The 18,067-nt window shown below is 34.3% G+C and overlaps 1 protein-coding gene across 4 annotated transcripts in view; it reads right to left on the bottom strand.

Moving 5' to 3' along the window:
- Window positions 1–18,067, bottom strand: part of gbf1 (golgi brefeldin A resistant guanine nucleotide exchange factor 1) — a 119,376-nt gene that overhangs the window by 49,989 nt on the left and 51,320 nt on the right. For all 4 annotated transcript variants that reach the window (XM_073834205.1, XM_073834202.1, XM_073834204.1 and 1 more), the window contains exons 4-7: window positions 14,116–14,247; window positions 3,504–3,622; window positions 1,504–1,612; window positions 1,121–1,181 (exon numbers count right to left, since the gene is read on the bottom strand). In XM_073834205.1, coding sequence (XP_073690306.1) covers window positions 1,121–1,181; window positions 1,504–1,612; window positions 3,504–3,622; window positions 14,116–14,247 — 421 coding nt within the window. The remainder of the gene's footprint in view (window positions 1–1,120; window positions 1,182–1,503; window positions 1,613–3,503; window positions 3,623–14,115; window positions 14,248–18,067) is intronic.

Raw genomic sequence — 18,067 nt, 5'->3', positions numbered from 1 at the left:
AAAACATAGTGTCCCACAAAAATATCATGCCACAAAACTGTTTTCAATATTGATAATAATAAGAAATGTTTTTTTTTAAGTAGCAAATCAGCATATTATAATGAATTCTGAAGGATCATGTGTCACTTAAGACTGGAGCAATGATGCTAAAAAAAATCAGCTTTGCATCACAGGAATAAATTACATTGTAAAATCTATTCATTTAGAAAATAGTTATTTTACAATGTAATAATACTTTATAATATGTGACCATGCACCACAAAACCAGTCTTAAGTAGCATGGGTATATTTGTAGCAATGGCCAAAAATACATGTTATGGGTCAAAATTATAAATTTTTCTTTTATGCCAAAAATCATTAGGATATAAAGTAAAGATTATGATCCATGAAGATATTTTGTAAATTTCCTACTGCAAATATATCAAAACATTTTTTGATTAATAATATGCATTGCTAAGAACTTCATTTGGACAACTTCAAAGGGGATTTTTGAATATTTTCATTTTTTTTGTACCCTCAGATTCACATTTTTTCAAATAGTTGTATCTCAGCCAAATATTGTCCTTACAAACCATACATCAATGGAAGGCATGTTTATTCAGCTTTCAGGCGATGTATAAATCTCAATTAAAAAAAAAATTACCCCTTACGACTGGTTTTGTGGTGCAAGGTCACATATTAGAGATGTTTGTGTAGTTTTGATCAAATAAATGCAGCCTCAGTGAGCATAAGAGATGTTTTTCAAAAACCATTTAAAAATCTTCTGATGCCAAAACTTTTGAAAGGTACTGTAAAAAAAAAAAAAATCACAAATCACAAATTTTATGTTTGCGGTCCAGTTAGAGGGCACTGCTGAAGCAGATTCTGTGTGGGCCTGCTAATTAGCCATTGTCAGAGACTGATGCTTTCACCTGTCCCTGTCTGCGTGTGAGGGGGAAGTCGGAAACCTCCAGAGGTAATTGAGCGAGGCCTGAGAGTGAAACTGGAGCCCGTTACGGAGACAGACCCAGTTCCTGTTGTGTTTGGTCTCAGGTTCGGTTTGATTATGTGAACAGCAAGAACACGACTCTGTTCCTAATCCCCATCTCTACATCCCCTCTTCCATTCTCTCTCTAGTTACCTGGAGAAGAGCAGCTGCACCATGTCCACCAGCGTGTGCTCAGCTGACTTTCTCAGCAGCTCTGTGATGAGAAAAGAGCAAAACCAGAGAGTAAGAAAAGGAAATGTTAGTCCAGAGGACAAGAGCAGCACCTCAGGGGCTCAGAGTCCAGACTCTGTTTGGTCAGGATTAGAGAAGGGGTTTATCACAGTCTTGAGAGCACAGGAGGCAGATTCACATATTGAGCAGTTCGAGATTCAGGATGAACAACAACATTTAGATTTTAGCTATTTACAAAGCACTTAAAGTATACATTTTACCCTGTGAATCAAACTCATGAGCTAAATGGTACAGAAAAGTGAAAAGCCAAAATAAGTGAAAAAAAATCACTTAATTTTACTTACCACTTAATCTCATTTCAAAGCATATACGGAAACAGGACTGCATTATCTCACAAACAGACTCATTGGTCAAATGGGCTCCTACTGGGGTCAGCAGCAAAGTCCTTAAAACCTGTAAATAATCATAATTATTAATACAATAATAATGATTTAAAAATTAAATCTTGTCCTGTAGCCACTTATCTGGATGCACTCTCAGAATTGAAAGATATAAATTTACAATTCAGACTTTTTTTCCTCAGAACTGCGGGTTGAGTCAGATATAAGAGTTATAAACTCGCTACTGGGAAAAAGAAAAAAAATCTGAATTGCAAGATTCAATTTCATATTCTGAATTGAGAGTTTGTATTACAGAATTCGGGAAAAAAGCTAGAATTGCTAGATAAAGAAAAAAGTTAGAATTGCAAGATACAAACTCGCATTGCTAGAAAAAAAGTCAGAATTACAAATTTTATCCTATAATTCTGACAGTATTTATATCACACAATTCTGAGGTAAAAAGTCGAAATTGCGAGTTTGTATCACACAATTAAGAGAAAAAAGTCTGAATTTTTTCGCAATGCGAGTTTGTATTTTGCAATTCTGACTTTTTTCTCCAAATTGTGATACAAAACTCATAATTCTGACTTTTTCTCATAATTGTGACAAATTGACAATTGTAAGAAATAAAGTCAGACTTACGAGATAAAAACTCGCAATTCTGACTTTTTTCTTTATCTCAAAATTCTGACTCGCAATGTAAGTTTATATCACACAGATAAAAGTCAGAATAGCAAGATACAAAATCGCACTGCGAGAAAATTTTTATTTTGCAATTCTGACTTTTCTCACAATGTGAGTTTGATCTTTATTTTTCACAATTTTGAGTTTATATAACACAATTCTGAGAAAAAAAATTTCTCTTGTAATTCTGACTTTATTTCTCACAATTTCTATCACACAACTCAAAATTGTGAGTTTGCATCACGCAATTTCGAGAAAAGTCAGAATTGCAAGATACAAAAAAAATGTGATACAAACTCAATTCTAAACTCGAAACTATAAACTCAACTGCGAGAAATACAGATATAAACTCACATTGTGAGAAAAATAAGTCAGAATTGCGACAAAGAAAAAAGTCCGAATTGAGAGTTATCGCGCAAGTCTGACTTTATTTCTTACAATTGTGAATTTATATCACACAATTGGAAGATACAGTCAGAATTGCAAGAAAAGTCAGAATTGCGAGTTTCTCATAATTCTAACTTAATTTCTCACAATTGTAAGTTAATATCACACAATTCTCAGAAAAAAGTCATTTTGTATCATGCAATTTAGAGAAAAAAGTCAGAAATGCAAGATACAAACTCACATTGTGTGAAAAAAAGTCCAAATTGTGAGTTTGTATCACACAACTGAAAGATACAAACTTGCATTGTAAAAAAAAAGTCAGAATTGCGAGAAAAAGTCAGATTTGCTAGTTTTTCCTCATAATTCTCTCTTAATTTCTCACAATTGTAAGTTTATATCACAATTCATTCACAAAAATGTGAGTTTGTATCATGCAATTTAAAGAAAAAAAGTCAGAAATGCAAGATACAAACTCACATTGTGTGAAAAAGTCTGAATTGCGAGATAAAGAAAAGTCAGAATTGCAGTTCTGTCTTTTTTCTTGCAATGCAAGTTTGTATCTTTAGTTTGTGAGTTTATATCACGCAATTCTGAGAAAAAAAGTCAGAATTGTAAAATAAAAAGTTTTTTTTTTTTATTAAGCTTCCATAGTTTTCAGTATTATACTTTAACATAAATAAAAACATAAGGAACACTACTGTTCAAAATTTTGAGGTTGGTAAGATTTATGTAATTTTTTTTTTTAATTATTTAAAATATTTATTACGTTATTTATTAATTCATTATTTTAATTGATGTTCTTTATATTTTTCACATTTTTTTATTACAAAAAAATGGACCATTTGTTCGCACCACTGCAAAACATGTAAAAGATGTGTGATTATAAACATTACCTGAAGGATTTTCATCAGCACCACCTCATCACTAGCGGGGTCAGTGCCCACGAATCTCGCGTGTGTGACTGCGTCGGCCATGTTCTCGATGCCCTCCGCTGCCCCTTCATGATTGGCATCTGTGGAGGACAGGGACGGTGAAATTTAAAACAAACTAAAAATATCCTAATATATTCCCCCTCACTCTCTCATTAATGCTCCTGATTCTCAGCCAGATAAGTTGTACGTAGGTCATAATGACATGGCCCTGGTTACATGATTAATCTTACACAATTAACCTGGTCACCAGTTCAACCCCCACATCCCTATCAACTGACCACGCTCCATGTGAAGAGCACTGAACAGCCATCTGACATCTAATCACCAGATGTGTGCGCTTTTGTGAATGTCCTGGTAAATTGGCTGTCTAGGCAACAGTGTTTTGAAACCCAAGCAGGGCCAGATAGCAGGCTGGAGCCAGGCTGCTTTTTCTTTCCCATCGCCTTTAAAGAGCATTTCATTAACTAATAAGCGCGGGCTGCCTTGGGACGAGGCTGGGGCTGTGACTGCAGGTAAAGCCTTGACACAAGAGTGCATTCCACTTATTAGCAGGCAAATAACATACAGAAAGAGAGAGAGAGAGACTGAGACACAGGACAGCCTTTACTTTGAACTCTGAGTGAGACCCGTATAGTTATTAAGGTCTGGAGAAGGGCTTCAGATGGCCCAACTCTTTAATAATCGCCCAGTGATTAAACAGAAGGGTAATATATTGGCTGAAGCCAGTAGACACCTGAGGATCATTTCTACCACTGTTATGCAAAATGGGTTGGACGTTTATTCCAATCACTTTATGCTTTGCCACCATGTGATAGCCAGAAGAGAGATAGAGGAGGAGCTTGTGTGGTGTTGACTTTCTGCTAAGCACAGCCCCCTCTTATTGTTGCTACTAAGACTTTTGAGCTTTACTATAAGAGCCTGTCTGTTGTGTCACTGTCAAATACACAGAATTATTAAATAACAATGTGCATTTAAACTTAATTACTATATATCTATCCATCTATAAACCACAAATACATATTATATACGATTATATTATACATACAGAATAGTTCAAAAGTTAGAGGTTGTTGGTTTTTAATAAAAATTAATACTTTTACTCAGCAAGGATGCATTAAAATGATCAAAAGTGACCAAAAGTGTAAAGTGTAAAGACATTTTTGCACGTTTTATTCATTAAATAATCCTATGAAGCTGAAAGTTCTTTGCATCATAGAAACAAATGACATTTTATAATATATATTCCAATATTTCAAAATAATATTTCACCCTATTGCTGTTTTTACTTTATTTTTAAACAAGTAAATGCAGTTTTGGTAAATATTAGGGCTGTAAATAGATACATTTTAATTAAACTAATTGCACCTTTTTGTGTGATTAATCACAATTAATTGCACACTTATTGTGAAATTAAGCATACACCACTTATCTTGTTTAACAGGTTGTGTCATTATTTACTATATTCAACAAAGTAAACCAAATTTTTAGGTTGAAGGGTGATTCTCACAAAACTGTATTTTCTGCGAGCTTATTTCAAGATGTTTCCAAACAATAACACTTAGTCCAAAAGGACACCCAAAAAAACAAGCAATATAGGAAGTTGATATAATTGATACATTTGTGCACACCAAAGCACACATTTAAAAAAAAATACTGAACAAACTTTTCAGAATTCATAGTATGTTACGGAGTCCTGCACATGACATGCAGGAGAGAAAAGAAAAAAAAAAGTAAACTGTGCACATGCTTTACTAATCCGTTCCCTCGTTTTAAGAAAGCCGTGCACTAAATATAATAATTCATTCTTCATGTCCACATTCTCATAAACCTGTTATATGTTATGTTGTGTTGTTACGTTGTTATTATATGTTATGCTACATGTTATATGTTATGTTGTTGTTATGTTACATGTTATATATTATGTTAATGTTAATGTAATATGTTATGTGTTTTGTTATGCTGTTACATTACATGTTGTTACATGTCATGTTATATGTTACGTTATATGTTATGTTGTTATGGTATATGTTATGCTATAAAGTGTTATGTTACATGTTATGTGTTATATGTTAATGTTGTTGCGGTTATGTTATATTATATGGTATAGTTATGTTACATGTTGTTATATATTATATGCTAATGTTACATGTTATGTTATGTAATATGTTATGCTGTTATATGTTATATGTTGTGTTATGTTACATGTTATATGTTAATGTTGTTATATGATGTTGTTATGTTATGTTATGTTACATGTTATATATTATATGCTAAAGTTATTTGTTGTTATTTGTTATGTAATATGTTGTTACATGTTTTATGCTGTTATATGTTATGTTACGTTATATGTTGTGTTGTTATGTTATGTGTTACGTTACATGTTATATGTTGTTATGTTAAGGTATGGTATTGTTATGTGTTGTGTTATGTTATGTTAAATGTTATATATTATATGCTCAAGCTATATGTTGTTATATGTTATGCAATATGTTGTTACATGTTATATGTTGTGTTATGTTATGTGTTACGTTACATGTTATGTGTTATATGTTAATGTTGTTATGTTATGTTATATGGTATTGTTATGTGACATGTTATACATTATATACTCAAATTATGCTGTTATATGTTGTTATGTAATGTAATATGTTGTTACATGTTTTATGCTGTTATGCTATGTTACATGCTATATGTTGTGTTGTGTTACGTTACGTTACATGTGCTGTATGTTAATGTTGTTATGTTGTTATATGGTATTGTTGTGTTATGTTATGTTACATGTTATATATTATATGCTCAAGCTATATGTTGTTATATGCTATTATGTTGTTATATGTTATGTAATATGTTGTTACATGTTTTATGTTGTTATATGTTATGTTATGCTGTTGCATGTTACATGTTATGTTGTGTTGTGTTACTATGTTATGCGTTACATTACGTTATGTTATGTTTTATGTCAATGTTGTTATAGGTTATATTATATGGTATTGTTATATGTTATGGTACATGTTATATGTTGCTACATGTTATGTTACATGTTATGTTATAATATACGTTACATGTTATGCTATGATATATGTTATATGTTACATATTACGTTATGTTATGAACAGAGACACTATAATTTTTTTACGTTTTATTTTGAGTTGGCAATGAGTTAGAGACACATTCTCAAATGCCTTCAGCATTGCATGGAATCATATAATTATTATATCGAGGCCAAAATTTACTTTAAACGAGGGAATGAATTAGTAAATTGTGTGCATGATTTGCCTTTTTCCCCCTGCATGACATGTGTAGGACTCTGTAGTATGTGTACAGTAGACAAGTCAAGTTCCGACACCGAATAGGACCACATGGAGATGCCAAAAATCCCCTAAACCAACTGCCTTGAGTTGACTGCTTATACATACTACACTACATAGATCCATTCAGAATGATTAAACAGCAACATACATGACAAATCAAACATGATCCTGAAGTGTGTGGAAACAACGTGAATGTACGGAAACGCGTCTGTGCATGAACACAATGTATAATCTGTGCGTCAAAAGTGCTCATACATGGTTTGTTTGTGCAATAAAATATCAGATTCAGTCGTGCTTACTGTACGACTCCAATCCTTTTTACCTTGATTGCAATCCTCGGCCATCAAAACTTTACTAGAGAGAAGCTGGTTTGCTTTATCCAGCCAAAAAAAACTCAGTCTGTGTATTAAAGCTGTGGGATGTGTTGACATTCCGTTCAGTCTGTATTTCACACAGTGCAACGTGTGAACAATCACACAATATGACATATCTTGTGTGTTACAGTGAAACACATCTGAATGAATAATTCACTGGAAACGTAATGTGAGCATCTATACTCTCTGCCATCTCTGATGTAATCAGCCTTGTTTTTTTTTTATATTAGCACTGTTTTGAACTGATTGTTTGAGTGCTTTCACTCACTAGATCATTGGACTGACAACTGTCCAAGAGTTTAGCGACCTAAAATGATCTGATTACAGAGAAGCGGAATCGGGTAAAAGGTTTAGAACAGAGATCAAAGCATTGTCAAATGACTGTTTATAGAGTTAAAATAACTTGCTGACGTGGCAACTAAATTTCGAATTAAATTTGCAAGCGAGCGTGAGTGAACCGAACAGCAATGAAGAGGCAGGCTCATAATAAACACGGGACCCCCTTCCAAACAGCCCATCTCCACGGAAACAAGAGCCACAGTCTATTCAGCACAACATCAGAAGTCATCTAAAATACTAATCCTCACTTGGCACGGTCTACACAGCCAAGCGGGAGAGTCATTGTTGAAATAACTGAAGTCTGGGTGGGGCTGGAGGGTCTTTGTGCATGTGTACGAGAGTATCAAAGAGGTTCAAACAGCTGTCGTGTACTAAAAGGTTAAGTAAAAGTACATTCAGACACCAGGGTGTCCCTTAAGCGAAAGAAACGCTCGTCGCAGAAAAGGGTGCGTGCTTTAACCCCGAAACCAGGCGTGCAACTGGTGCCAATATGTCCAGATCTCACGTGCATAGAATCTGTTTCAGGGTGTATCGTGTCGCCAATTATGTAATTTTTTTAAAACAAGTCCCAACTTTCTAACTCAAAACTAGGTGGGATCTGAAAAGCACTTTACCAAACACTCCACAGACATCGGTGGGTGTGTGTGCTGGCTGTTGTACTTTTCAGAGGGATAAGTGGCTGTGTAAGTGAGCCTTCGGTTTGAGTACCGGCCTGGGAAAAAGAAGAGTGGGAAAGAGAGAGTGGGAAAAGTGGGATCTGGATATCTGTCAATACGGCCGTCCCCCCGAGCCCACCGACCTCAGGCCTGAGATTGAGGGGAATTAGCCCTCGCCAAACAAATTCACGGGGGGTGTGTGTGTGTGTGTGTTTGGGGACAGTAAGACCCCCCAGTGTGCCGTAAGTGTACACCGTTAAGATGGAACAACAGCAGGACAGGCCTGGTGAGTTTGACTGATAACAATCGCATGTTGTGACTCTTGGTGAGAAAAGCTAAACTATTCTTCACTTCTGTGCCACTTCAAAACAAAAAAAAGTTTGGTTTGATCATTTGGCCTAAACCAAAATTGTAATATATATGAAGGGGAGTTTCAAAATGCTAATGTAGGACAGGTGAATGACCATGAATTGTCTATGGGGTCTAACACAAAATGTACCATAGATCATTACATTTATGTGTCTGGCCAATAGATGGCAGTATACTGTCTCTGTACCGTAATGGCAGTGAGTTGAACAGTAGCTCTCCAAAGACACTTCAGTAACCTCATGGGACTAGCAACTCACTTCTGTCCACTGTAGAGGACATTTGGGTTTTGTCAAGACTATGCATGCAAAACCCTGGTCTTTTCAGAGAATCCAAACATTTAAGGGTTTGGACTTAACTTCCTTGAAACGCCATGGGTATAATATGATTTTCACATTTTGTCTTAACAATACACATCTATAATAAATAATACTACTACTACTACTAACTAATAATACTAACAATACAATTCCTATGAAATTAGATATTCTAAGTTACTACTCTCATTATTATTATTTTTTATGGTATTACAAGTTTCCTCCAAAACACATTAATACAACTCTGTTTATTAATTCATACAAAACTATTAATCATCTATAATAAAATTAATAAAATTGAGAACACATTTTGTCTAAATATATAAGGAAGAAAAGATCACATGTATGATGTCAGTGTTTAGGAAAAATAAATAAATTTAAATAAAATTAAAAAATAAAATAAAATAAATAAAATTAAATTAAATTAAATTAAAAGTCTTTAAATATTCTAAAACGAAATAAATAAATGAATAACTTATTGTTCCTATTATCATCATCATTATTAATAATTAATTATAATAAATATGTATCAAAATATTTTTTGCATATGTATTAAATTAAATATTAAATCATTATTATTATTATTATTATTATTATTATTATTATTATCATCATTACTATAAAGTAACAAACAAATGGATATATTGTAAAAAACAAAAAAACTACTTGGGGGGAGAGTATAGGAGTATAAGGTTGGTCTTTAGTATCTCACCCACACGAACCACACTGTAAACGCCTATCTGAAAGATCTGAAGAGTCAGTGATCAATTAGTCTACAACCAACATCCAAAGTTAAGTGTCCTGTATCAGACAGAGTTGTGAATCAATCAGAGCTGTTCACGTAAGACCTATAGTGTGTGGCTGTACTGTATGTCTATGGAATGCTAATTGGGAGTAATGATAATGTCACTCTTCATGGCAGATTAGTGCAGTCTGAATGAGCATAACCCATCAGTCAGCACGCAGCCTCTCACATACCTAAAGGTCATTTAATCACACACTCATAAGAGTGCATTAATATGTCACGCTCGTCAGGAGTGCTCACCTGGGATTAGCACAGCTCTGTGCGTGTGAGAAAGAGAGAAGGAAAATAAATGTGCGAGAAAGAGCGTTGAAGCTCTGCTGGGGAAAAAAAAAAAATGTATGTTATTTAAAAAACAGACAGCACAATTACATGCCATATTGTGTTCTTTCATATTCATCTAGTATTTGCCTAGCCTGAAAGAATAAAGCCAACAATGTCTAAAAAATAAACACACTGAATTGCTTTAAAAAGAAGCTACATTTCTAGCAGGTGTGCTGCTGCTAGTACTGTTTGAGAGCATGACTTAATTTGTACTCTAGAAAATGTTTGCATGTCTGACTACTATCCCTGACCCTACATGTAAAGAGGGCCAAGGTTTGGAGATCTACAGTGCAGGTTGCCATAGCAACCCTTCCTGAGCTTCCTGACGAGATGCTGGCATCATGGGGGATTAGGAACAATGGTGCATCTGGGGTGACAGCAGCTCTCAGGCTGTCCGGGATTCATTTATTTCATCTGTGTGTCAATGGATATCTATATGATTCACTTTTGGTGACATCTTAAGTTCAGCTATTGTATTTTCTCATTTCTGATTATATTTATTTTCATGTCACATGTCATTGTCACACATTTAGTTTGATTCAAATTTAAACAGATTCTAAAAAATAATTTAGAATCTTCAATGTCTTCTGGGATTTAAGTCACGACTTGGTCTTTGTTTAAAAAAATTTAAAATCCTAAAAATTCTAAAATAGATTTTCAATCCCAGATTCAACATTCAAAGTTGAACAACTAAATATACATCTCAAATATCGACTGATTCTGGAACAAACTCTGTACTATAGCATGTTATGGATGGGTTTGAGCACCTTTAACATCTGTAAAAACCATTCTTCAGTTGTGCAGAGCATTCAGCTGCTTGACAACTGCCGTCATAGTATTTTTTTACAAATTAGAAACGGCTTGTATGTTGAACGGGTTGCTGGTTTCACACTTTGGCAGCATCTGATCATATTTCTCTAACAAGGAAGAGGACAGTCTGTGCCGATCACAACTGCTGCAAAACAAGCTCTCCTGTGTCAGTAAGAAAACACAGTCCACCCATCAGGAAGAGTGACACTTCACCACTGAAAACTGCATTCAGTAATGTACAAATGTGGTACTAACAGTGCTAATAAACTACTCTCTTTAGATTTTATGACTGAGTTAAGGTGCAAAAAAGAAAAAATCCATTAAAAGGATTCAAAATTGCATTTTACCAAAATACATGTTCCAAACCAAATATGTTGTCTTATTTTCTTTTCTCTGAAAATTCATATTTGGTATGTAATGATTGGTTATAATGCACATGAATGCATAAATAAGAATTGCGTCATTATTGGAGCCTAACAGCCCCTGATCATTATTAATTTTTATTGTATGAAGCAGCTGCTAAACCTTTTTTAGTGTTTCACAGATTCAGATAAATCAGGAAGGGCAAAATATAGACTGAATTTTTTTGAGGGGTGAACTATTAGTTTAAGTTATGAATAGTTATCAATATTTGCGTTAATATGCATCAGTATTTTATGGAAGCCTGTTTCCGCCACTGAATAAAAAAAGTGACTTTGTATCTAAAAATTCAGATTTTTTTTATAGAAATAGAGTTAGAACTTCAGAATTGTGAAATAAAAACTCACAATTATGACTTTTTTCTAACAAATGTGAGTTTCTATCACACAAGTCTGACTTTTCGTTGCCAATTCGGACTTTTTCTCAGAATTGAGATATAAACTCGCAATTGTGAGTTATAAAGTCCAGTTTTTAGGGGAAAAAGACTAATATGTTCTCAGAATTTCAAGTTAATCTCTCACAATTCTTACTTGCAATTGCGAGTTTATAAGTCAGAATTGCGAGTATCTCACAATTTTGACTTTTACTCGCAATTCTGACTTTTCCCTCTTTAATTTGGACTTATTTCTTCTCAGAATTGTGATAAAAACTATAACTTTATAACTTTTTTCTTGCAAATGCGAGTTTATATCTCGCAATTCTGACTTTTTCTCACAAAACTGCGAGAAAAAGTCAGAATTGCAAGATATAAACTCGCAATTGCAAGTAAGAATTACCAAGCAAGAATTGTGAGATATTAACTTGAAATTGAGAATATATCAGTCTTTTTTCCCTTCAAAACTGGACTTCATAACTCACAACTGCGAGTTTATATCTTACAATTCTGAGAAAAAAGTCAGAATTTCCAGAGAAAAGTCAGAATTGTGCGATACACATTTGTGAGGGAAAAAAAAGTCATAATTATGAGTTTTATTTCACAATTCTGACGTTCTAACTCACAATTGCGAGTTCATATCACAATTCAGAGAAAAAAAAAGTTATTGTGAGAGAAAAGTCAGAATTGCGAGGAAAAAAGCTTATCTCCCACAATTCTAAAAAAAAAAGTCAAAATTGTGAGAAAAAATCTGAATTTTGAGTTTATCAATTATGACTTTATAACTCGCAACTGCGAGTTTATATCACAATTCGTTAAAAAAAGTCAGAATTGCAAGGAAAAGTCAGAAGATATACGGCAAACTTACGACTGCGAGAAAAGAAGTCAGAATTGCAAGACACAAACTCACAATTGCAAGTTAATATCACACAATTCTGAGATAAATGTCAGAATTGCAGGTTTGTATCATGCAAATCTGAGAAAACAAATTGTGAGATAAAATATCACAATAACCATTTTATTATTATTTAGTGGCAGAAACGGGGCTTCCATGATATTTATATACACTGCTATTCAACATTTTTGGGTCTATTAGATTTTTAAAATGTTCAAATGTTAAAAAAAAAAAAATCTCATTGAGTAAACAGTAGGGCTGCAACGATTCGTCGACGTTGTCGACAAAAATCGATAATAGAAATAGTCGACAATGAATTTCATTGTCGATGTTGTCGCCAGACAACCGAGTGAGGCATCTTTCTGCCGAGAGTCGCACATACGCAGCTTCTATGCTGAACGATAACATACAGAAATGGCGGCGTCCAACGCAGCAGCTGCGCGTACCAAAACACGCCCGTTCCACACATACTCCGTCTGCAGTGCGTTTTTTTTTTCCACACCCATGTTAACGGATTAGAACGTTCACAATGTACGGACTGCAAACGCGTTCTGTGTGAAAGCAAAACGAGTCTGTGCTGCTTCTGCACCGCATACGTAACGCACACGGACTGTAGACGCACTGCAGACTGAGTATGTATGAAACAGGAGTAAAGTTTGGGAGCATTTTAGCCTGCTACGGCGAATTAAAATATTACCTGCATGGTCTGTAAAGCAGTCCTTGCGCATCACGGCAGCACCTCTGTGATGCACGAACATTTAAAGAGAAAGCACGTTGGACAGTTGAATGAAACGGAGTTTGGCTGGCCTCGGTAAGATTTAAATAAAAGCCAATACGTTTTGTTTTGGATATACATTTTTGTTTACTGTTTTATTCCTGCTGATGGTTTACAGGAAGAAAATGTTTACTTGATTTTAATTTATTTTTTTCTTATAAAACAAATGTGCCTGTCCATTAAAAAAATTATAGAGTTTCTTAATTTATCCATTTATGTCTGTACTGACCGAGCACTGTGCCTAATTGGTTTTAGACAGGGCATTTTTATTTACTTTTAGTATGAATTGGCCTATCAGCAGCAAAATATGCATTTTTCATTGAAGTACCCCCTTCTTTCTTGTGTTTACTATAATTTTCCACATAATTAAAGCAATCTCATGCTAAATTTGAGAAAAATTGAATAATTATCCGATTAGTCGACTAATCGTTTCAATAGTCGGTGACTAGTCGACTATTAAAATAGTCGTTAGTTGCAGCCCTAGTAAACAGTAATACCACGCAAAACTTTTTACAAATTAAAATAACTGAAACATTAATTTTGAAAACAGTTGTGCTGCTTAATATTCTTCTGGAAACAGTGATACAAAACTAAAAATAACATTACTTTTTTGTATTATAAATGTACAGTCACTTTTGATCAATTGTATGCATCCTTACTGAATAAAAGTATCAATTTCTCACTGACCGCAAACTTTTGAACAAGTGTACAGTATATATTTTCAATGTATTCATATACATGCAATCGTTATCTGGTATTCTGGAAGAATAAAGAACAGACATTGTTTCTCAGGCATAATAAAAAGACATACCTATCAGGCCATATGACAAAAACTTGTTGACCGATGTGAGAGCAAGGCCTGTGATTGGTCCAGTTGTGTCCTCGGAGCGAACCACCTCCAGAAAAGGTCTAAGAAACACATTGGGTTCCACATCGGAAAGATCTGGAATGACAAAAAAAGAAATCTCTAGGTCAGAGGAGGGCAATTCAACCTACTGACATAAACACATGACGATTGAGATACTAGTCGGTTGCTATTTTCAGCTAGTAGGACAAATTATTCAATTGCTAAGAATAATTTTGTGACACTATGCATGAACAATGATTTATGAGAGGTGAGTCACGACTGAAATCACAAAGCTGTCAATACATGTGCAAAAGATGCAACAGGATAGAAAGGTAGAGCCAGGGAGCGGGTAAAGCAAGGGCTGTTTCTTATTCACCTTGGTAGAGCTGGGTATCTTATTACAACTCTGTTTCCAAAAGCTCTTGTTTAAAGCAGCTGTGTAGGATGTAGGATTTAGCATTAATGAAAATGACTGAACTGGCCGGGGTGGGAGGACTCTGCTGCGAGCCCGCTGAAGTAACAGCTGCTGGGAAAATTAAAGCCTCTCTCTCATCATTAGGGATGCAACGATACCGCTTTTTAGAAACAGAGTAAGAGTAGTACTTTTTTGGGCTTTCCCGTTATTGATACATGTATTTTTAGTAATGCTATAACACGACTGAAGTAAAGTGCGATTGATGATTTGTGAGTAGAATGCATAAGATTTTCAGGAATCAACGCTCACGTCACAGAGATGTTCTAGGTCACGGTCAACAGGGTCGAACAATGAATGGTACATGCAAATGATACGATGCAAATAACAATTAGGATCACAAAATAAACAGCTCAAATAAACACACTTCTAGATCTTGTGTTGTTGGTGTCTCAATTTCTTACCTTTTAAATGAAGGTAAAGGTAAATGAAAATACAATCACGATTATATGTGACCCTGAACCACAAAAGCAGTCTTAAGTAGCACAGGTATGTTTGTAGCAATAGCCAAAAATACATTGTATGGGTCAAAATTATCGATTTTTCTTTTATGCTAAAAATCATTAGGATATTAAGTAAAGATTATGTTCCATTAAAATAGTTAGTAAATTTCCTACTGTATATATATCAAAACTTGATTTTCGATTAGTAATATGCATTGCTAAGAACTTTATTTGGACAACTTTAAAGGCGATTTTCTCAATATTTAGATTTTTTTGCATTCTAACAAACCACACACCAATAGAAAGCCTATTTATTCAGCTTTCGTATAAATCTCAATTTCAAAAACTGTACCCTTATGACTGGTTTTGTGGTCCAGGGTCACATATTAACTCTAGAAAGCCTACTGGATCATATTTAATACACATTGTCTAAGGCTTCTTTCTTTTTTCTTTCTTCTTTAACAAATAAAAGGCCTTTTTAATACAATTGTAAACATGTGCCACTTCAGGTTGTGGTTTGCGTGTCTTTTTGTTGTGAAATCTTTTGTGATTTTTATAAACTTTATAAAATTTTACAGATTAACATTTACTGGATTGAACTAACCAAGGTTTTACTTGATTTTCAATACATTTTCTTAATTTATTTATTTTTTAAAATGGTATTAAAATGTGCATCGTAACTGTATTGCATTGCATTATGTTTTACCCTATTATTAAAAACCAAGCAAAGCATTTAAATATCATCTTACTAAGACAGTAATGGGGAAAAAAAGAGTGATAACTGATATTTATACATATTTTTTATGTAAGTAGTCTGCTATGCTGTTATAAGAATCTCAATTATTTATTTTTATATCAGCAATGTTATAATCTATCAAAATTCTTATTTTTGGACTATATAAATGTTAACAAGTGCTACAAATACAAAGTTTGGGAAAGAATTGGCATCTGAAATTAACCTATATAAACATTGTATCCTACTATAAAAGCCACAAATACACAGTTTATCAAATATGATACTCAAACACATGAACAAAGTAGATTTTGTCTAAAGATTCAATAAACTGTTGCATATTTAAAAATTAATGTTGTTTTTTCTAAGTATTATTTCTAATGTCAGTCTTTACAGGGTTAAACAGACACTGAAAAAAAATTACTTGATAAAATCTTTATAACAATCTTTTACTTAAAAGTTAAGTAAATTTAGCACAAAAAAGTAACTTTAGCTTGGCTTGTAAAAGTTTGATTAATTTTTACTTTTATTTTCATTTTCAAAGCTTACCTTGCAATACTTTGATTTTACTAAATACAGCACTGAATTATGCTTTTAAAGTGTATGCGTTACTCAGAAACATCTAAGTAAATAATACAAAACTAATTATGTAGATCTACATTGTATCTAATACGGCACTCACCCAAAAACAGAGACTTCAGTACTTGGTACACAATACACAATGACGTGGATTCTGTGGATCTTTGGATTTTTGAGTTTGAGTTTTTAAGTGAAAAGTGAATTTTTGATGTAACAAATTGCAAGTTACTAAATCTAACAACAAAAGCAATGATAAAACTGTTATTCATCCCCCAGTGCATAATGGAAACACCAATATTAAAAAAGTTGAGTAGGTTTAACTTAATTTTATTATATTGATATTTACGCTTCATTTTCTACAATCTTGAATTGAGTACTAATATAGAATTTACCTTGGGTTTTTTTATTATTATTATTGCCTGAACTAACTTTTCATGTAGAAATTTCATGTAATATTTACTTACCACACAATCATTTTTGTCAGTGCAGGTCCACATGAAACAAAGATAAACCCTGCACTGATCCCAATGTATTTTGTGCAATGAATTATTGGCTACAGTGAGCATAAACATAAAATTTTTTTTTTCATAATACCAATAAACAACCTCTAAACATTAACTCTATATTAAATGCAATCCACATGCTACCAAATTCTATGGTTGTGCAACCCTACTCATATTAAAAAAAGCGTAAAACATGCTTTTGAGGTAAAAAACAAAATTAGATATGTTCTGCACAGTGCGTCCCATACATTAATTTCTGATAATAACAACCAAGGCCAAAAACTAAATGTCCAGTTGCACGATACAAACGTAGGCCTGGAGCACTAAGTTTATTGATGAGCTTTTATAAGAAATAAGCCGAGTCCACCACACATAAAGCCTTAATCTAACAGAGCCAACAAAACACAGCTGCAGCCGAGGATGCAACATACTTCATTATCTCCGCCGAGCTCTTTATTTGTGGATGGGAAAGCACCCCAGGCCAATCCACCCGGGCGCGGGGAACAGCCCCTCTGAGAACGCCGGCGAGAGGGGGGCGAGGGTTACAAAACACAAACCAGGTAAAATAACAATGGAAAAATTAGTGGAGTCACGAAAACCTGCTGCGAGTGTTGAGCAGAGGCGCAGCTTGCCATAGCAATACTGGGCGGATTAGGGTTCCCCGAACAGCTACTTTGACGCAAAAAAACAACTCGTGACTTCAAAGCCCGAGTCGAGCCTCAGCCAATTTTACAGAGCGCACATATGACCGCCGAGTATTAGCTTGAGATATCTAATACGCCTGCGGCTTGTTTGGAGATAAAATATAAAATCATTTGAAAATTTCCACACTTTGTCTTATCCGCGGCCAGGTCGCTTCTAGACTCGCTTCCAAAAGCAAATCTTCTCTCGCGCACTTTCTTTGGGGAACTCGATGTTTTCTTTGTATTCTCATGGGGGAAAAGCTCAGTAATGCTCCGTTCCTACAATGAAAACTCTTTGACGGCGCTGCGGTATCTGATAACAAGGGTCTCAAGTGCTTACCACTTAACCCGAGTTCACCAAAAGCGAAAGAAATCGCGGACGGCAGAAGAATAACAAAAGTTACTTTGAAATCAAGTCGAAGAAAAGCTCGCAAAACACAGGACAAAATAACTCCGCGTTAACGCGTTTCATCAACCCCAGAAACTTTTAAAGGTGGGCTTAG

This window comes from Garra rufa, chromosome 2 (genome assembly GCF_049309525.1).
Source record: "Garra rufa chromosome 2, GarRuf1.0, whole genome shotgun sequence".
NCBI lineage: Eukaryota > Metazoa > Chordata > Actinopteri > Cypriniformes > Cyprinidae > Garra > Garra rufa.
This window is presented reverse-complemented; position numbering and strand designations above follow the sequence as displayed.